At 39.8% G+C, this 21,653-nt stretch overlaps 1 protein-coding gene across 3 annotated transcripts in view; it reads right to left on the reverse strand.

The window, feature by feature from the left end:
• Positions 1 to 21,653, reverse strand: part of AFG2A (AFG2 AAA ATPase homolog A) — a 195,263-nt gene that overhangs the window by 147,523 nt on the left and 26,087 nt on the right. For 2 of the 3 annotated variants that reach the window (XM_074589101.1, XM_074589100.1), the window contains 4 exons: positions 20,077 to 20,231; positions 12,121 to 12,330; positions 512 to 565; positions 26 to 105 (listed from right to left, as the gene is read on the reverse strand). In XM_074589101.1, coding sequence (XP_074445202.1) covers positions 26 to 105; positions 512 to 565; positions 12,121 to 12,330; positions 20,077 to 20,231 — 499 coding nt within the window. Of the gene's footprint in view, positions 1 to 25; positions 106 to 511; positions 566 to 10,962; positions 11,171 to 12,120; positions 12,331 to 20,076; positions 20,232 to 21,653 lie in introns of those variants that run through there. The other variant, XM_074589102.1, reaches the window with a different exon arrangement.

The following is a 21,653-nucleotide window of genomic DNA, read 5'->3' on the forward strand; positions in this document are numbered from 1 at the left end:
TGATTTTTGTAACAGGATTACTTACTTTCCCCTTTCAACTGCCAAGGCATCTATTTCATCAAAGAAAAGAATTGAAGGAGACACCGCTCTGGCTTTCCTGAAGATCTAGAAAAACAACAATGAAATACGCAGTTTTGAGGGATGGAAAATTTTTTATAGAATGCTATCACCCCCTGCACACCTCAAAGGCTACAGAGCATCACAGAACAGACATAAGCCTTGTCATCTTTCTTTTTTGTTTTTAAAAACAGACCTTTTAGAAGTTATTCATGATGCTGCGTGATGTTGGCTTATAGTGAAAGCTGCTACCTGGATCCCAGATTTGACATTCATCACTAGGCCAATGCAGGAGGAAGTTAACCAACACAAAATATCCCTTTTGCTTTTTTCTTTTCTTTTTTAAACTTAAACTAGGAGTCTTTCTGGAAACTTTAAAGGTAACGTCTAAGCAGAGAAGAATTTGCCAAGAAAGCTTAACATATAACATTATGTATAGCTTGCCCTTTCTCACCTCTCTCACTGCTCGTTCAGACTCACCAACATATTTATTCATCAGCTCAGGTCCCTACAAAGTTTAAAAAAAAAAAAAGGTTAAAAAGCATGTTACATTTACATACAAAATGACCAAAACAATCTACCAGTGCTACATTACTGATGCTCTGTTACAAGAAATTTTGATAATTTGTCATTTGCAAGTCTTATTTGCGCATTTTGAGACTTCGCTTCTACCTGTAACAAGTTTTCCTCCACTTGTTACAGCACTGTGCATGCATGTAACTTTGCCTGTAGGTTAGTGCTCTCATCATTATATTTTCCTAGTACTTTCTTGAGAAATGGAATTAACCAAAAAAATAAACACTTTGGGGTGCTTAAAAGTTGTCTCAACAACAGCAACAAGGGGGCTGCAAATCAGCCAGAAAGATGAATTACAGAAAAGCATTTACTTGCGCTCTCGTCATGCATCCTGTCTAGCCAAGCACCAAAACAGTGACTTAAACCGATGTCTAACAGCGCTTCTTTGAACTTGACAGTCTACAGGTCCAGAAAGAAGAAGCTGCCGTAAGCAGCACACCTGAAACCCATCCACGAGGCACAACATCCCCAGTGAGAAAGCTGTTCAGTGTCTTAGCTCATTCGCATTCCTTCTCCTCTCTGCCGAGACTGCCAAGCACGACTATTAGTGCCAGCTGCCGCAGTGCCTGTTTATACTCACAGCCCTGTCCACTAGAAACAGACCGGGGACCGCAGGGTCAACATTCAAGTCTTGAACAAGTACTTACAATTATAAATATAAAACAATAGAGAATTCTTAGTGTATTTTCTGTTCTGCTATATCCTGTAGGATAGGCTGCTTAAATAATGCTTTCTAATGGGACTAAGACTCTCATGGGATTGGTAATGACTTATTGACTTCAGCCTGGTTTGCATCAACATTGACCTGCATCCACAACTAATGATGATTATCCCCTGCACTGAACAAAAAGAGCCAGTGGCTTCAGTCTGTTTTCCAGGGAACAGGTGTCCTTATAATTTCACCAGCAGAAACCACATCCTTCTTCACAGTCAGAAAACTGAACAACCTTCCTATGCTTCACAGCTGCAAGTACCTACAGGTAACGCTCAGCTCAGAGCAGTAAGGCAGCTTTAAATAGCGGGTATGCTAGAAATAAGAATGTGTGGCAGATGCACGTTTATACATTAGCAGTGACAGAGCTTCTGTTACAACCCCTCTTTGAATGGGATGGTCTGGACTTTGTACCCAGATCGGTAGAATGCAGATTCATTAGTCTAAAAATGCAGGTTTTTGCAGTTTCCCCTCTCCGCACTTATTTCACTCTTACAATAATAAGTAGTCAATGCACTGACTTTGCCCCAATACTGGCACCACTGGAAAGTACCTGAGCATATGTATGGGAAAAACATATACTCTGAAAAGAAAAGCACGAGTTATTTGATATCAGCAAAGAATCCAGGCTATGCCACTATTTTTATTTATTTATTTTCAAAGAGTTGTCCATTATCCAAAGGACCAGGTGAGATAACTGCAGTAGCCAGACCTAGTGTAGCACACAGGTAAAGGCAATCATATAAGGGTTGGAAGAAGAGCACTGTGTGCCTTGCCTGTAGGAAATGTAAATGATGCAATTAGCATTGCTTCCTTTCATCAACATCCACCCTTAAAGCAACTGCTGCTGTAGCTACAGTTAGTGTCACCTGCGGGCTTTCAATAACTTCAAAAATCTGAGTCTGTTGGATACTTGCATGGAAACAGAATTATTCAAACACATAATTGAAGCATGTAAGAAAGAAAGAGAGAAGGAAAAAAACAAGGTAAGAGAGAGAAACACAAAGCCTTCTCCTACTATTCACTGTGGACACGGAAGACGAGGAGCATGCAGCAGTTTGTGCAGGACAAGCTCGCAGCTCAAAAAGACAGCACCCAGCTGCTCCAGGCCCTTGCCACTCATCACGTTCAATGCAGATGACGAATACGATAGCATGGGCCTAGCAAATCCTAACGGAACAAGAGCACGCTCTTCTCTTTCTCTTTAGCTTTCTGTTAAACCGAGCTGACACACTGAGAAACCTCTGCGGATTCTACCAACAATTACAGATTTCTTTTACTAACTTTTACTTGAAGCCTGTGGAATCTTCGCTTTCATACCCTTATTCTCGTAAGTAGTCTTCATTCACGTCAGTATTCTCATGGAAACCAACGTCATATATGTCAGTGCCAATAGTGCACTCCTCTAGTATGACACAACATCAAATAGCCTGACATTTTCTTTTCTTTTGTCTGAGCAAAAAAATACTTAAAACCAAAACTACTCTCTTTGAGCTTTAAGGTACAATATAATTTCAGATGCTTGGAGTTTTATTTTTAATTAAGCATTAAAATATGATCAAGGCAACATCAAAGCAATAAATACTGTTTAAAATGTTTCCAAAAAGAATTATTTTGAATGGATGGTTTTGCTGTAAGCTTTGACAGGATGTTTTTCTCCATTTTTCTCTCCATTAAGCAGCAACTCCAGGTGAAAGACCACTACGTATTCATGACCTCTTCATGGAGAATTTTCATAAAGATTTGAAGGTCTCCTAGTTCACGACTCACGTGCAATACCAAAACTGCTGTTCAGAACCATGTTTTTTCTTGCAAGCAGCTTGGAACTCTTATACATGACAATAAAGGAAAAGACACCAAAGTAAGAGAAAGCACTCACAGAAGAGGAGGAATTGGTATACATTTCATCTCATGCAAACACTTAAAACCACAACACAAAAACTAGAAATGTTCAAAGAGGTTGGATGTGGAAACTGAACTGGCCTAGCTCTGGTCCCACCTGAGCTGAACCTCTGCCTTACTCTGTCTGCAAATGGGCTGTCCTTTAGCCAAGACTGATGGCAGCTCTTTCAAAAGACAGATCTGCATGACAGGCAGTCTACAGGCCACCACGAAGTCACCTGCTGACAGCTGACATGGTTTCCAACTTTCACAAAGCTCACCTTCTCTTTTTAGGAAGCTTGCTTTGAAGTTGGAGGCCACTCAAGAAATACCAGAAGGGTGAGGTTTTTTTATTTTTCAATGCTTTTCTAATGCTTTAAAAATCAAATGACATGAGCCCAACTTAGTCCGCAAGTCGACATTTGTTGAAACATCATGTTTGGCCCAGAGGTGAGCATAATGACTCCTTTAAAAGCTGTTTATAGCTGCTGATATACTGACCAAGAGTGCTAGTAACAAATGGTCCGCTTTAATGATGCATAGCTCTGTTCTCTTCTGCAACATGCCACCTTCCATATGAAGGGACGTGAAGAAATAAAACCTGTTCTTTCTGGTCATTTGCCCAGTGACTCCAAAACCAGCATAAAATTTGGAGCAGGAAATTGGCAGAAGTAGTTGTAGCTTAGCCATGCATATAAGCATACCATTTGTGAGCTACAATCCAGACTAACAGTATAAAATCTGCCAATTCAGTCCCACTGTATACTGCTCAGTTTTGTTTATTCAGCCTCAAAGTAGAGAGTTTCCAGGTATGGTCTGTTTAAAGACCACCCCATCCTTGTTTACAAGATACTTTCCCCTTGTATCATGAAACCTTCCACTTGTTTATGGTCTGGATTGGGTGTGGATTTTTATCTGCTGGGGTTTTTTTATTATTTTTAAATAAAAAAGCAAGGAAAAAAAAGGAAAATTCCTTACATGTAAAATATTATCAGAATAAGCTCTTGAAAGATTAACTGCACAAAAGAAAACCCCTGTATACAGGCTGCAACGTGACATAAGCTTGTGCACACATGGTTAAGCCAGAAGTTCTCAAAGTGTTTTCAAACTGCAAGAGGAACATCTGGTATCCCTGAAGTTAAAGAGTACCAGTAATTTTTCTAAGTAGTACTTAAAACCACTTGCAGATTTTTTCCACCTGAAAATACTGGCGTAGTGACTTTTAACTGATAGGAAATTTAGTCGGTGACATGCCTGTATAAATAATTTTTTTACTATTTTGACAATCAGGTAAATTATGCACTTGTGCTTGTTGAGCCAGACGGACACGGCTCCAGATCGCTCCGGCACAGAGCTCTGTCTGCTCTCTTCAAAAATACTGCCATAACCTCACATGCAGGTTCTGGACTCTAACACAGACACACTAAAACTATGTTAGCCATAGAATACGACTCTTTTTTTTTTTTTTTAAATCAAATTAATTAGAGAATTTATGTCACATCCTACAGATTATTACTCTACAATAGATAATGCACAATTCCTTCTTTGCCATGTTCAAAGTAGAAATGATCAGAGAGACTTTAATACTTAATTTCAAATGAAGTGTCTAGAAACTGAGCTCTGTGCTGTGAATCTCAAAAAGAAAAAAAAAGGAAAAAAAGACAAGGGGTGCCAAAATTAGTTTTCAACTGTTCACAATGTGTACCTAGGGCAATGTTCATTGCCCACACTCACACATCTGCATCCGAGTTAGACATTCACACTAACTGATTTGGACAGACAGACGTCTACATCGCAGATGTGATGCACCGCACTCTGATGTGCTAATTTCTCATCAGCCTGCAGGAGGAGAGTAGACAGCCAGCTCAGAGGAGCAAAGCTTGATCCCACCCCTACCAGTACCTCTTTCATGGAGTTAAACCCAGCATTTTGGCTTACTTTTTTTTTTTTTTTTTAAATTCTTTCCAGTTCCATGACAATGCAGGTGAGATAATCTACTATAACAACATTAAGTGATTTGGAAGAGACTCAGAAATTACTTTTTATACTGTAATCTCAACAGCAAAATGCTATCCCATCCCTACCACAGTCAAACCAAAGCAACATCTGACTTGGGCTGGCTGCAGGAAAGAGAGTTAACAAGATAAACAGTGAGACTTCCTTTATTTTAACAGTAAGGCTATTTCTAATGCAAAGGTTGTACATGTGTGATTTGGTAATTGGTTACGCTACGTAGAAAAATATTTGCTCAGAAAACTCATTATATTTGCTTGTTAAGAGTAAAGCCTACTTCTCTGTCAATGCTCTTTAATGATTTAATCGGCATTACACCCAGCTTCTCAGCCCAAGTAAACTGCAGGCTGAGCACTGTGCACCATTTTAATCGCTTCCTCTCCCTCTGCCCTGCATTCCAGAGGACCTTAAAAACTTGCTGACACCTGTCTGGTGTTTTAAAAACCTCACTTTCAACAGGTGCTTGTGGCCTCCGAAGTATATAAGGTTGGCAAAAAAACTGTCATCCTCAATCCTTGCAGTGAAGTTGCCAAAAGCATTGTAATCAAACTGCGAAGGCAAATATAATATCCACTTTTCTTTATTGGCATGCCTCAGAAGTCACTTGTTTGCCATCTGCCTTGATTAGCAAACTTTAACGACAACTGTCTGAGGCTTCTTTACACAATACAGAAGCCACTATTTGTAGTGTGGAGTGAACTGACTGGAAACATTGAATTAAATTCGCTGCATGCACCAGTGCCTTTGGAAAGGGCCGTCTTCAGCACTGGGGCATAGCTGCCACTCAAATTTGCCAGGATTCTGCATGCTTACGAAATGCCGCACCAGCACAGGCACAGCAGTATCAAGTCAGAGGTTTATTATTGTGACAGAGTTGAAGTAGATCTAAAAGCAACCCATCCCGCTCACCTGCCTCGTCCACAGAGAAATCCCTTTGCAAGTCATTCCCATTCACCACGGACTTTCAGCATCCATTCCTATTCACAGAATCACAGAATGGTAGGGGTTGGAAGGGACCTCTGGGGATCATCTAGTCCAAGCCCCCTGCCAGAGCAGGGTCACCTAGAGCAGGTTGCACAGGAACGCGTCCAGGCGGGTTTTGAATGTCTCCAGAGACGGAGACTCCACCACCTCTCTGGGCAGCCTGTTCCAGCGCTCTGACACCCTCAAAGTAAAGACATTCCTCCTCACTTTGAGATGGAACTTCCTATGCTCAAGTTTGTGCCCGTTGCCTCTTGTCCTCTTACTGGGCACCACTGAAAAGAGCCTGACCCCATCCTCCTGACACCCATCCTTTAAGGATTTATAAGTGTTGATAAGATCCCTCCTCAATCTTCTTTCTTCCAGACTGAAAAGACCCAAGTCCCTCAGCCTTTCTTCATAAGAGAGATGTTCTAGTCCCCTAATCATCTTCGTAGCCCTACTACCACTTTTAGCTACAGGCTAAACAGCTGCCATCCGCTATGCTGCCTAGGACCAGGCTTGGCACCATCAGGGCAGTATCCACGTGGGATCAAAAATTACACAGCAACATGACACAAAATTAGCCATCCACGCTGCAAAACCTATTCGGCTGCTGACACTTCAGCCCTCCAGCAGCACCCCATTCTGCAATTGCTACTTTTACTAGATCCCGATTGCTGACAAAGCCTGAGCAACTTGAAGAGAGAGAGAAACTAAGTGCTAATAAAAATTAATCTTACAAAGTAACTGAGAAGAGACAAGGAAAGGACCTTTGAATCATTTTCTGCCTACACGTTCACTTTTGGGAAGCTTGTGGTAAGAATGGATGAATGCCTTATTTTATTTTTAGACGAGTAAAACATACAGATACCTTCAAGATTAAAAGAGTTCATTAAAGTATCTCAAACTGTTATTCTTTGTAAAAAACATTAAACAAATTTTTCAACTACAGTTAGTTTCACTACCTGCTAATTAACTAACAAGTTACCGTAAACGTGTTACTATGGATCTTTTTGGAAGTTTTATCAAATGTTTGCCAGAGTTTCTCATAAAACCACAATGCTTCTTCATTTATTGTCCTAAATGTTTTGCTTAGCTAGTCACAGCCACCAGCCTTTCTTATTTCATGCTTCTGCTTACTGAAATCCCCATCAGAAGGCTAAACTACCTCCCCAAAAATTCAGTGACCGTTCTTCCCAAAGCAAAACAGTTGGCCTTTCCGAGCCTCATGAATCTGTTTGAGCTGCCACAGCCAAGAGCTGAAGGGAAAAGCAGAGGAAACTTCAGTTGGAAAATATTTTGACGTAACTGAGCCAGACGACAAACTAAGCTTAAGCACATGTCAAGCACGGGGAGTGGTACAACAGCATCGGCAGGGCAATACAGGAAGTTAAATCAAGCCAAGGTAAAGTCAGAGCTCTGAGAACAGTGTATATTTTTGTAATTACTGCTAATTGAAAAAAGAAAAGATTCTTTCAGCCCAAGCTCTTAAGTAACAACAAATAAAATGTCTAACCTTTGGGTTTTTTTCCACACCATGCCTGGAGCTCCTAATCATTGCAAATAATATTTTAGAGCAGTATAGTACGCATAATCTTTACCATTGGTTTGCTCGGTGTTAACGTCCTTAAACACTACTTACTGTCACAGGTGGGTTTGGGTTGGGTTTTTTTGTTTGTTTGTTTTGCTTTGTTTTTTTAAGTATCACTTCATCATGTTTACAGTTTACAACAATTAGTGTGTCTCAGCTGAATTCCAAGGGGTTTCACTTTTGGAGGTCTAAATTTTCTGAAAATTTAAGCTGGTTTTTTTTGTCACTAGCACTAAGTGAGTTTTTGCCTTACTTTTGATTTTAAACAGACAAATATTAAAAAGGTAAGCAGCAAAAGGAAAAATGATGCTTCCAAAACCAGTACAAGCATACAGAAGTTACATAATTTTTCTTGTTATTTATTTTGTAAACTCAGGTAATCTGCCTGTTGGACAGAAAACAGAACTCAAAGTCCCCAGTTGATATAATCCTGAGCACAAGCCTCCTGAAATTAGCAGAAAGTCTCCCTCTGCTTTTAGCAGACTGAGTAAGTAGAATTTTCCTCCAAAAATATTCTTATAATATCACCATAAAATCTTAGTGGTATAATCAGCACATATATCAAAAAAGCAGCCAGTCAAAGCTGACCCTAAGTGCAGGAACTGTCAAAACAGTACAGAGAGATACCCACCACATAAACAGTCAAAAGAAGGGAAAAAAGCCCCCAGAAATAACACAGTGCCAAAGGGTTTCATTATCTTCATGTTCAGTTTCAGAAAGCTAGATGACATCGAAAGCAAAAATGTCACAGAGACAATTGTGTATAACAGAGGTGTCATCAGCCTGGCAGAAGTTGAAAATTATATCCCCCATCCTATTAATATTGATAGGTCCGATATCTGTATAAAATTTTCTTTTCCTATTAGTAAAAGGAATGCATAAAATACATTTCAGAAGAAAATTACAAATTTTGGCGTCAGCATAAAAGGAGTATGAAGAAGCACAAAAGTGCATAGAAGCCTGACTGAAATAAGAATTCAACCCGGTCAAAAAGTATTAATAAATATAAGTCAAGACTGATGTTCTGTCCTGAAGAATGAAAAAATTATCCTAATTCATCCCTTCACAAAGTCTTATACTTGCTTGTATCCATGACTGCAAAACACTGAAAATTCTAGGAAGTTGAGAACAATTTAGTTGTCTTTTTGGAACAGAGATTTGGGAGAGGGGAATAATCAAGTTGACCACTAAAACCTTGAAAAGCCTCAATGGTGCAAGAGATTTAGAAATAGGGGTGGTGGGAGGGAGCAGGAAGAGCCATCCCCACCTCCTCTCCAGTAAATTTAGCGGATATATTGTATTAGAGACAAAGAAAGTCAAGCAAAAGAATAAAAACAAACAATTTCCCTTAGGAATTATATGCAAGATTTCTTTTTAAAACCAACCAACCACTTTTCTCTGGAAAAGGAAAAGGTCACCGATCTTGGTGAAAATACAGCTATAAAAAGTTTTGGCCAAATATCAAAGAGCGTGTTTACAAAAGGGCCACATTCATTGTAACACTAACCATTCAAATTTCACAATAGATTTCAGGAGAGAACAGGATGCAACGTCAAACATCTGTTATCACGTTATTTTCTTCAGCTCCTCTGCCCAGAAATTACATCTAGACTTTGCCCATCTCCCAAATCTTATTAGAGGCAAGTCAGACACGGGCTGGAGGCTGCGCGGTTTTGACCATCCTTCATACAGCATTATGACAACCAGCCATGCCCAAGACACGTGGAAACGTCACTTTTTAACAGATTACATATAACCTAGCTAAAGTACCTCATTTAACAGAGCCAGCTGTCCAAACTGCACAGGCATTGCATAGGCACATCTGGAAAACAGCACAAAGCTTTCCTGAAGCCAGGCTGGGGCAGGGGCGATACCTGCTGCACTCAAGCAGGACAGCCAACTTAGGTAAGTTGAGCACATTCAGCACTTCTTGAGGGAGCTGGACTTACTGTGCCCATGTATCTTAAATGTAGCGTGCAGATATAACAGGTCTATCTTCCAAAAATCACTGGACCAAGCAAGCACTGGATGTAACGTACTCATTTTCCTCTCAGGTTTCAGACACAGGGAGAGAAGGCATCCAGCAGCAGGCTCCCATAGTTAGGGCTATTCCTCCTGTCTGCAGCCCGTTCCTGAGAAGGACCCAAGAACCTGAGCCACCTGAACTATCCTGAAAGGGTACGTGTATCCTACTGGCTATACAGCAGACACTTTTCATCAAAATTACTTATTTTGGGCCGAAGAGACTGGAAAGAAAATGCAAGTCTGAAAAGTAAATTATCAAGAAACACAATTCCATTTCAAAAAGCCTGATATCAGTTCCAGGGACGGATATTTGAGACATAACACAGAGAACGGGAAAATTAATAGCACTATAAGCAAGAAAAGAAAAATCCCCTCTCTCAAAAAAAAAAAAAACAAAACCAAAAAACCACGCCCAAATAAAAAAAAACACTATTCATCTACTTCAGATTTATTGCAGGAACACATGCAGTGGAAATTAATTCATGCCTGTTGTGCTTTAAGAAATGCTACAGACAATGATGTTTAACACATTTAGTACATGATGGATGTTGCCTTTTCTGTCCAGGAAGCAAATGTGAAGTTAGAGAAAGTGGGCTACGTTCCCTTCCTGGAGTCAACATATCCAAGGCTGGACATGCGCCAGAGATGTGCTTCTTGAAACATCTGTACATTGAATATTCCATCAGTTCCAGGCCAAGGGATTTTAAACCGACAGGGAATAAAAGGCAGTTTCTCCAAGCCAGCCACGTCTGCCACAGCTTGTCAATGACGGGGGTTTGCACCACCAGAACTCCACCACGAAGAAACGCTGCATTACTGTACAAAGGCATTTCATATCAGTGCACCTTCAGATACCTCTTTTTCAGCATCTGACACCTTTTACTTTTGGACAATTAACTGCATCAGTACAAATGTCTGATGTAGCTATGACTGATGAATATAGGATAGCAACAACATTCATTTTTAACTGGGTTTTGTTTTGGGTTGTGTTGGGTTTGTTTGTTTGGTTTTTTTCACGCTGCCACCTTTTTTCCCCACCCTCTCAGGCATCACTGCTTTGGGCAAGACAAAGAGGAACGTTTTCTTTTAAGCAGTGCAGGAGGAAAAGGTTACCTTGTTTACCAGTAACTCTGAAATACAAAGAACTACTTTGTCCTTATGGAAGAGGCAGTAAAGGTAGTGTTTCTTAAGGGCTGAGGTTTCCAAGGCTGCTCTTGTTGATGTGACCGTGACCCAGAGGCATGTCTGCAACAGCGGGAAGCACAGGCAACGAAGGGCTGCTGGCTTCAGGGTCAGCACAACTCCCTCTGCTCCCAGAGAGGACGGGATCCAGAGCTACAGCTACAGTGGGCCTGAAAGGATCAGCAGAGGAGGAAGCTGTGCAGAAACTAACAACACAGAGGGCTTTGTGAGTAAAGAGATGGTCAACTGACAAGAGTACGTGATCTTACTGCTGAGGAGGAGATACTTTTAAAATACTTAAACAAATGTTTTTTCTTGCACTTCATTAGCATTCTGACACAGCTGCAAGACTACCCCATGTGGAATCACTCTGCTATCTTTTTTTTTCCCCTTCCTATGCATTGAAGCTCAGTATTATTAAATAAGTTCCATTCATGTGTTTTCCATACAACCCACAGTAATCAATTACACTGATTCATAGGCATTGAAATCCAAAATTTTTCTATACTTAAAGTGTTTCTTAATGCTGAGAGAATATCCTACTTATCCAAGAGTAATCCAGATGTAACTGTTTTTGCAAACTTTCTAAAAACTGATGTGATGAAGTAGAACTATTTCGCCTGAAAAAAGGCAAACAGGGCAAGAAAAATCTGTAATGAAAAATTAAGAGCAAGATAAAAAAAGTTACTTCCTTGAGGAATGAAAAGGAATGTAAGAGATGAGATGATAACATTTCCATGCAAGCAATTATTACAGTAAGAAGGGCTACCCACAATCCAGAGGTGTATTTCATTTATACTGCTTCAAGAACTTAATTGTTTCCATTTTTAAAACAATTTTAAATAATGCCAATACTTAAGATGTCACTACACAGCTTACCCACCCATCCAACGTATAATTTCTGTGCTATGAGAAAATAAATAGGGTTTTTTTTTAAGCATACAAAAGAAAGCACTAGTCCTTTTCATAAAACACAAACCTTACTTGATATTTACAAGGTGTTTGCTGTATAGTATATGACGATCAGAAACACTAAGAGCCACTGGATTCTAGCACTGGAAATTGGTAAATTATCAACAGTTACACAGGAGTTAAGAAAATGTAAGACTAAATGACCTACCTTCACTGCCAAGAAGTTGAGGCCACTTTCATGAGCCAAAGCTTTTGCTATCATTGTTTTTGAGCACCCAGGAGGTCCGTAAAGCAGCACACCTTTGGGAGGCTGGATCCCCATTCGGATGAAGGAGTCGGGATGTTTGAGAGGCCATTCAACTGCCTGCTTCAATTTCAGCTTGACGTCTTCTAGTCCTCCTATGTCTGACCAAGATACCTGCAAAGCAGACCATTTTGCTAAATGCAGACAATGGAGCAAAACTATTAAAAAGGGAAACAAAAATGCTCTATAGAATGTGTACTGGTTATTTCTTGAAGTTGTTTTTAATGAGTCATTTCTTCAAAAAGCTTTTTTTAAACAAGAAGCAATTATTAATAAAGTCACAAAAAGTAAAAGTGGATTAGACTTGCTTTATGCTGGAGGATGTAGGTAAAATGTTTTGTATCTACTTCAACAAAACATAGAAAAATAACAATAAAATCACAGCATGATCATACAGGCAGCAACACTTTCTGTGATCACTAGCAAAGTCACAACTCAGTTCTCTTGGTTTTTTTAATGTGATGCTGATGCAGAATTTGTAAATTACTATGATGTTTTCCCTGAAGAAAAGTGCTGTATGAGCTCAAGCTGGTTTTATTTTTAGCTGCAGAGTAAGGCCCTGTTCCCAGCTGTATAATCCCACCAAGGTGAAGAGGACTGAGTGTTAGAAGTTTTGGGGGTTCCTCCACTTGCCAATACTATCACTCCCATATAGGTCTTGGGCACTGGAGATATGACTAGAAACAAACAATCCTCCAAACAGACAAGTGTCTACAGAAAACAAAAACCACACAAAAAAGCAACACTCAAACCCAACTGCAGTTAAATTTGCTCTGCTGAAGACACGAGACAGGCTTGTCAGGCACACATCGGGACAAAAATAATACGTCCTACCCAAAATAGCAGACAGACCTAAACCTGCTACACCTCTCCCCACATCACTCTCAACAAGCCTGAGACTTTTCCCCACATCCCCCAGCCTGTTCTTTGTCCTGTCACCATCCATTCCCATCCACTTCAATATTAAACATGTCAAGACACACCTAAATCAAATGATCTTCTGCCTTAAAACACTCTTCCAAAAATTTACTAGACATAAATCACCCTTCAGCTCTGGAAAGTCAGCCACACTTGAAAGGCAAGCAGAGTATTACTAAAAGGCAATGTATCGCTTTTCTCCTGACTTGAAAACTGGTGTCACTCCTGGCTTGCCCCTGTTGCTGTTTTCCTGATACCAGTACACAGAGTGGAAACTAAAAGTAGAAAGTCCCTGAAAGAGGCAACTCAGTCTACTACTGAAGTGGAAGAAAAAGAGCATTTGGATGTGGTGCAAGCACTTTTGTGTAAGTCCAAGCAAACTGCAAAGCAAATAAAACCCTTGAATTGTCAGTCTTTGACATAGAAGAAAATTACAAAGACAGTAGAGAGCAAACAGCAAAGATCAATATGCACAGGTCAACCCCTCAGAAATACTCTGAGTTTAAAGGCTAACTGGGAGGTGAAGAGCTGCCGATCTGCTGCCTGCAGAACATCATCTCTCTCACACCAGGAATGTGTTACAGGAACTCCAGGGAAAAAAAAAAAATTCTTTTTCTTAGTGACCAGCAGCTTCTAGTTTTTAAATAATTACTTTATAAGCCTGGGGAAGTATGAAATGCATAGAGCTGATCACCATTGCCTACCAAGAAGGATCTGAGAAGAGGGATCTGACAAATGCAGGATTCCCTTATGGAAAAAAAAAGAAAAAACATAAAGGAAACAAATTCAGTAAAGGTCAGAGTGAAGTGAAGACTGAATCAGACACAGCAGAGTATCCCAGCAGCAGGAGAAGGAAAGGCACCTCAGTTAAATGCTTAAAGGTAAGAAGAATCCTCCCTTCCCACCTGAGTTTTCACAATAAAAGACAGAAATCCACCTGCAGTGGTTATATTAAAAAATATGTATTATCTAATGATATTAATGTATATTAATAATATTAATATAATTATTAATATATATTAAAAATATGCATTACCTATCTCTACAGCCCTTAATTCTACCTAGCAGCTCTGTGAACTGCATAGAACTAAATCTGGCACTTTGAAACAACTTTTTCTTAGGAAAGAAGACATATAAGGTTGTTCTCATTTTTCAGTATCAATCCATGCTGGTAAAGCATGGACTAGTCATTCCTATCATCATGTCTTTCTAGCTAGACAAAGATTTTGAAAAAAAAGAACAAGAACTTCTTAAAATTAATTAAACCATCAGGAATTCCCTATAACTTTCAGCAACAGAAGGCAAAATCCATTAGCAGTACTTCACACAAATACAAAAAGCCACGGAGAAAACACCTAAACGTTATTTTTACCCTCTAGCAAATATTCAGACTATTTGCACAAGTCTTTTGAGGCATTATTCAAATGATTTTTCAGATCCACTACATGTCATTTAACGTCAACACAAATGATAGAATGGTACAGAAAAGGTAAAGTACGGCCACCTTACATGAAGGTTGTTTTCAGTAATTTGGAGACTTATTCTGATTTAAAATCAGGAAGGGGAGGAAAGGGAGATAACTAGGTCACAACATACAAACAGGAACACTAAATGTGAGCTTGCCCAGTATGAGTTAAAAAAATAAAATAATTAACCAGTCAAAAATTCAGTTAACTTATTTAGAATTTCTAGAATACAAGATGTAGAATTCAAGCAGCAATGGTTTTAAAAGCAGAAATAGCTACTAAATAGCTACCTTCACATTCTGGTCAAGTCTTACACAAAACATGTATTTTTTTCCTTATTTCAAAAGGATATAGATAAACGGGGGGGAAGGTGGGGGGGGGGAAAGAGCAAAAACAACAAGAAAACACTCAGAAGAAAGAATTTAGATTCATACAAGCTTAGAAGGTAGGTGGATTGGTTTTGCACACAAATCCTCAGTAACTTCCCAACTGCAATTAACACAAATTCTTGTGCGCACATTGGGACAGCTAGCTACGCTTCTTTTACCTGCACATGAACTCAAAGGAAAGGTCTTGCACCATAAGCAATGAAGTGTGATATTCTGTCACTGTGGAAATGGTTTTACAGACTAGCCTTGGGGCTGAGCTTACACGTACAAAAGACAGTGCTCTGCTACAGTGCGTGAGACACCAAGATTTCATTACTGCCATAGGCTTTAGCTCTCCCCAGGTCAGAGCTCAGAATACAGCAGAGCAGCAACTCCCCAGAGGTTGTTAAGCAGCGGCAATAAAGAAATAAAGCAGACATGCAAAGGATGTCTCATCCAGAACCTTTTGGCTGCAAAGACACAAATCTGAGTGTTGAATTACAGTAAAGGGAGTGAAACAGGGAAGCAAAACCCATAGCACTCTACAAAAATTTCAGGAAGACCCATAGGAGAGGGAGGAACAGCAACTACAGTGCAACTCTCCGAAGAGCTGAAGTATTAACTTCCTGATTTATAACGTGCATCCCCTCTCTCCTAAATCCCTGCTGCAGAAAAAGTAAAAAGTAGTCTTCTAAAAAGGTTGTAACACATAGCAAAGTTCAAGAAAGTTTCTGTAAAAATGGAAAACAAGATGCTATGTGGAACCAGGCAGCAAGAACTTTGCATTTGTCTTGGTCACAGCCAATGCACACGGCAATCCTGACACAAGTCAAAGGACAAAATAACATGGAAAAGACAACAGCCAAAAAAAGCACATGGTGACACTTCTGCCTCCAACAGCTCCACCTGCACACAATCTTGCTTTCTGTTTGCCACCCCAAACTCAGTTCATTTTCGCTGTTTTCCCCATCAGTAATTTTGAATATGCCTGGAATTAAAAAAAAAAGCTCAATTTCTGTCAGCTACAAAACCCCTAATAATTAGCTTGTCATAGAGCACTTTTCAGAAGACGACTGCAAAGCATTCTACAAGGGTTATCAAATGTCCTCAGACACCAAGAAGTGACTTGCTTGAGGCCATACAAACAAGTTACTTCTATCTCCTTGTTCTTTAGCTGCTACCCCAAATATACGCATAACAAGGTTTTTCCAAGTTTTAAATAAGACAAAAAACTGCAACAGAGCAGTTTAGCATAGTAGCCTTCTGAACAGCCAAGCAAATAGCGCTCAATTCTAGGACCTAAAAAGCAAAGACTGATTTGAAGACTAAGTTTTCTTTACAGCCTACTCAAAGTTCCACAGATTTCAGAGAACAAGCTCTGTGTTGATGAAACAGTTTGGGGTTCATGATAAAACAAGTAATTATTTTTGTTCAGTATCAGAGGTGATACCAGCTTCAAAAAAAAACCACCAGCTGCCCAGAAATGGCAAAGGTGTCATGATGATAAGAGAAGAAGCCCTTCAACAAAATTAATTTACTTGTGGATTTGTTTAGAAGTTACTTTGAACTTTCTCACTCAAATGACACGTGGCTACTGCAAAGCAATGAAATATGAAAAAACCCACCATCTGAAAAATAGAAAGTTAAAAAGCACAGAAGTCTCAGTTTAATTCAGCATGTACATCAATGGTTTCACTTGTAACTAACTGCATAGCCCAGAAGTTCCATCCACGCCAAGGGGGCTGCCAAGTGAATAATATATCTGCAATAAACAGCAAAAAACCTGATATTATTAATGTAGCTCAGACTTCTGTCTTCTCTTTGGAAAAAAATCTCATAGCTGATCATTTATTTAGTGTTTGAAGTTATTTTTAGCAAGGATTTTTTTAAATGACAGTGTTAAGGTCAGACTTCAAAACATGAAGGAATGTAACCCCTGATTTTCTAACAAATTTCCCCACACAATTAACTGTCTAGCTGGATAGCTTCTGGGGCAAGGAGCACAGGGGAAGAAAAGTCTATCCTTCCAGGCAGAAAGTATCTGGACATTAATCAATACAGGATGATTTCACAAAATACTATGCACAAAGATACCTTAGCCAGGAAAAAAAACAAAACTAAACTAAAACACAAGTTTCAGGCTTCTTGAAGAAAGCTGGACTCCTATCTGGTTCATTGTTTCTTTTTTGTTTCCCACACACCCAGTTATAATTTTTACATCTTTATAAGAATGCAACAAAAGGCGTAAGTAAGGCAGTTTCTGTTGGTATAAATTACTGCAGAGCACATAACTAACCTGTCACAATACACTCTGGCCAAGAGCCAACTAAGTCAAGTGTTGAATGGGTAAGTGGCCCGAGTCCATGGACTGAATGCACTGTATTGAAAAGAGGGGTGAATTAGTAAACAGGAAGAACTTCTTGTAGAAATGAGGAATATTAGCATCAGTTCTGTGGCAAGCAAGTAATTTTAAGGTTTCCCACAGGTGTTGCAGGAGTAGAAATTCATGCATAGCAATATTAAACGGCAAAGTGTTCTAGGGCACGACATCATCGATACAAGATGATGCAACTAATTAACGGCTCTGCAATCGCATTCATTTGGCTTCTTAGATACTTGGTTTCAGTACTTACACATCCCATTAATTGCAAACATTAGCACAATCACACACGCAGCTTCAACCAGAGCAGCTAAATACACAACTTTAATCAGAGAAGCAAAAATAAGTCCATAAAATTAGATTAAGACATATGAAAAAATCATTACTAGAAACATACAACAAAATGTTGCATACTCTTCTTTGGAGGAAAAAACAGTATCCAAGGGATTAGAAGCTGCATTACATTTTCTGCTACAATCTGTATTCCAAACAAGAAATCAACCATGTACATTCTGTGGATAACAATACATTAAATGCTAAGTGACTGGCATTCAGACACTAACAATCAGGTGAGAAAAAGACATACTTATTTGCTAATAAATAGCAAATTACACTAACCTAAGTTTGATAACAATGATAAATACATTTTTTTATTTCTTTTTGCTTGTGCGTATCTCTCAACCACACAGTGTCCAAATTTTTTAAAATAGCTACACTATCCTAAAGTACATCAATGAGTTTCAGACGTTTGCAAGCATTCCTGCACCATATCCCACATCCCAAGCAAGCAGCCCTAACCAGGGGGCTCCAGTTTGGATTCCTGTTGCACTGCCATCCCGACCACCTTGCCACAGCATAACCAAGTGCCTTCAACTAACCCATGGACTTGAGCTGACTTAGGACACTTCCCCACCTCAAATACAAATGGTAACAGAGTAATGACCCTTGAGAGTGGTGTTCCTAGTGTTACAATGCTGGATTTACACTGTGACTTTCATGGACAGCTTGTCAGTGTTTCCAGCTATTCAGGCTGCTTCTGAGCATGGCACAGGTACCTTTATTTTGGTAAACTGATAGCTCTGCAGCCCAAAATAACGGTTAAACTGAATTCCAGCACCTCCTTTGGTAGGTGATACGGGAGGATACCAAATCTGTTGCATACGGTACTTTAGATTCCATTTTAAACTCACCCCAGGCACCAAGCAGATGGCCTGAAATTTACCCTACATCTTCACAGAATATGCATTATTTTGTAAAAAGGCAGGTCCTGCCAGCACAAAAGGAATCTGCGCTACGATGTGGCCTTCCCTTCAATGGAGGAATGAATTTCAGTAGTATTCCAGTGACTCAGCTGGTGTTTAACAAATAAAAACAAGTGACAATGAAGGAAGCCACTGGCAGGATGGTTTAGTGGACAACAGGAGCCTGAGTAGTAGGTTGCCCTGGATTCAGAACAGGTTTTCTGCAGTACCTCGAGCCCTGCTTCTATCTGTCTTTACTGTGCTGTTTAGCAGCACTCCATCTGGCTCCAAATGGGCTGGTATGTCTAAAAGGGATAATGACGTGCGCCCAAGAGCCAGTAGCACAATAAGCAACGAGAGAATTAGTAACTCTGGGTCTCAGCAGAACTAATTAGCCCTTGCGGATATTGATGCCACTACACCATTTCTAGGAAAAGCTGTCTGGGGCCAGCCCAGGCATTTCCACCCAGCACTTCACTGCACAGCGTGGACTCTTAACAAGCCAAGTGTGATATCCGAGCTGGCTGCACGCAGCATCCTGTTCACAGATTTTATTTCCCATTCCTATAGTTTGGGAATACGGGTCTACAGTTGTGCAATCTAATTCCCAGATGACTCATCATCATGCAATGAGACAGAAATGTTTTCTTCTAGGGTTTGGGGAGCTGCTGAGAAACACCAGCACAACCACTCGCAGAGTCAAGATTTAGTGAGATTAAACACAACATTTTCTTTTGCTGAATCTTCTTAAGCCAGATCAGAGTCTTCTTAAACCAGATCAGTTCCCCAGCCCAATTTATGTTGTGTCTGCTACTGAACCACTGTAATACATAACTGAGAGGGCAGTGAGCCGGGTAAAGATGAACCTGGCACTTGCAAAAGAACTGTTCATATAATGACAGCCCCTGACGGGTAACCACTTGGCAGTGATAACCTACCTACAGTATCTAATTCTGCCCTCAGTTAAAACCATGTAACGCCACTGAAGACATTGAGGTCACAGCAGAATGAACTACATGTAGAATTAGTCAACTGCTTTACATAAAATCATAGCAATCAATCTCTTCATAGCTTTGTTTCAATATACTTTGGTTACAAATGCTAACAGTCGGTTTCTGCTTAAGTTTCTGTCTGCTTTACAAAAGCCTGCAGCTTTCATGGCTATTCAGGATCTGCTTTGAGCAGACACTTTAAAGATTTTTAGTCCATTAACCCACTCAGCATAAAAAACTATAGATCAGGAGATATGCTCCTGCACTACCAACTCTTCCTAAAGCACTAGGAACTTAAGCTTCTGTAAATGGGTCTTCAAAATTATAATTAAATAAGCAAACAGGCAAACAAAATGATGATGCACAATATTTATTGGTAAGTTAAGATTTCAACTTCACAAAATTCCTCTTTTTCAGTAGGGCATTTCAACGCCTAACTGCAACTCTTAAAGTGGCTCTAACCACGTTGCTAGCAAATTGCAAAAAATAACTTACTTTTGGCACATCAACTGCCACCTCCCTCATGGCGCTGGGCCTGACATCATTCATCCCCTGCAGGAAGTCATTGAAAGCAATCATCACTGACCCAGCCACCTCGTTGTCCAATAGGTTAGGTCTTTTCCCCAGTGCTCTCCGTAATGCGTACAAACCTATGAAAAACAAAAAAACCCCATGGCAATATGTAAACTTCCTCCTGGTTCTCACAAACATAAGGTGTACAATACAGCAGCACTGGAAAGGAAGTGATGTTCAAAGGAATGTCTCAACGCTGGGCCTTAACTAGGTCAAAAAAAAATGCAAGACACTTCTGATGAGAGAGAGCAAGAAAAAGGGGATTTAATGACCACAGGCAGAATATAAACTAAATCTGTTCCAAAAGACAGAATGAAACAGCCTCAGCCCTGTGTTCCTGGAGATGAAGCTAACAGGGCAAAACCTCCAAATGTCCATACATCAATCCAAACACATTTCTAAACCACAGAGGAAGAGGGATAACAAATATTCAAGGCAAATGTTAAATCAGCTTACATAAGACAACCACAACCCTGTCCATTTCCCTATTATTAGGACTGTGTTTTCCAAGCTGCTCTTAAAAACAAACTGATGAGATGTCTTTTACTTTCATTGAAACTCTATTTTGCTATCTAGTAAGACGCCAGATACCTGTATGTTTCTTGATATGCAACAAACGTTCCCTGCAACGCCAAATAGCTCTTCGTTCCCTTCAGCAATCACACTTTTCAAACACAGGCATAAGCTTTTACCTTCTCCTTTGTTTGGCCAAATCACTTATATACAATACAAATCTTGATACCAATTCCTAGCTTCCCCCTATAATTCAATCCTTCAATAGCTGCACAAGTCCCACCCATGCACACATCAATATATCAATATTCCTCAGGCAGGACCAAGAGGTACCATCTGCAGCTTCGAGGCATTTCCCAGAGAGAGCAACTACGGCTGCCATTGTGTAAGATGCCCAGAAGCACCGTGGTTTTCCCACTGTATAATTATGCCTTTTAAGGTCTAATACAATTTGGAGTTCTATTGCTTCTGTTTCTGACCCTGTTCTGGGAACTGAAACTGTTAAATACGTCGTTTAGTGTATTATCGCATGATGAGTATAATGTTATACACAGGTATACACACACCCACACAAATGCAGATCTGTAACATCTGTTGTCATGTGTTACCAAAAAAAAGACACAGTTAGTACGACACCAGTTTGCCTTGCATGACCATAAAAAGACAAACATTTGTTAAATCTTTTCTATATTTAACCAAACAAAACATCAATTAATGCTACATGAAAGGACAATAAAAGGGATAAGCCGTTTCTGAAAATAGACATGGTTTTAACTTTCAGCGGATTGTTGTCTTTTTTTCTACTGAGGCACTGGTAGATGGGGACATGCGAAGTTTCTGACAATGACAGGAATTCTGCATTTCCTACAATATATACAATGTGTGAAGAGATATAATATCTCCCCTGTGAAGCAGTACAGCTGGTGTCTCTCCATAAACTGCCAATTATGGCAGAGTCTGAGCACCTGCATTCAATACCCAGGCTC

This window comes from Larus michahellis, chromosome 5, assembly GCF_964199755.1.
Source record: "Larus michahellis chromosome 5, bLarMic1.1, whole genome shotgun sequence".
In the NCBI taxonomy this organism is placed as follows: domain Eukaryota; kingdom Metazoa; phylum Chordata; class Aves; order Charadriiformes; family Laridae; genus Larus; species Larus michahellis.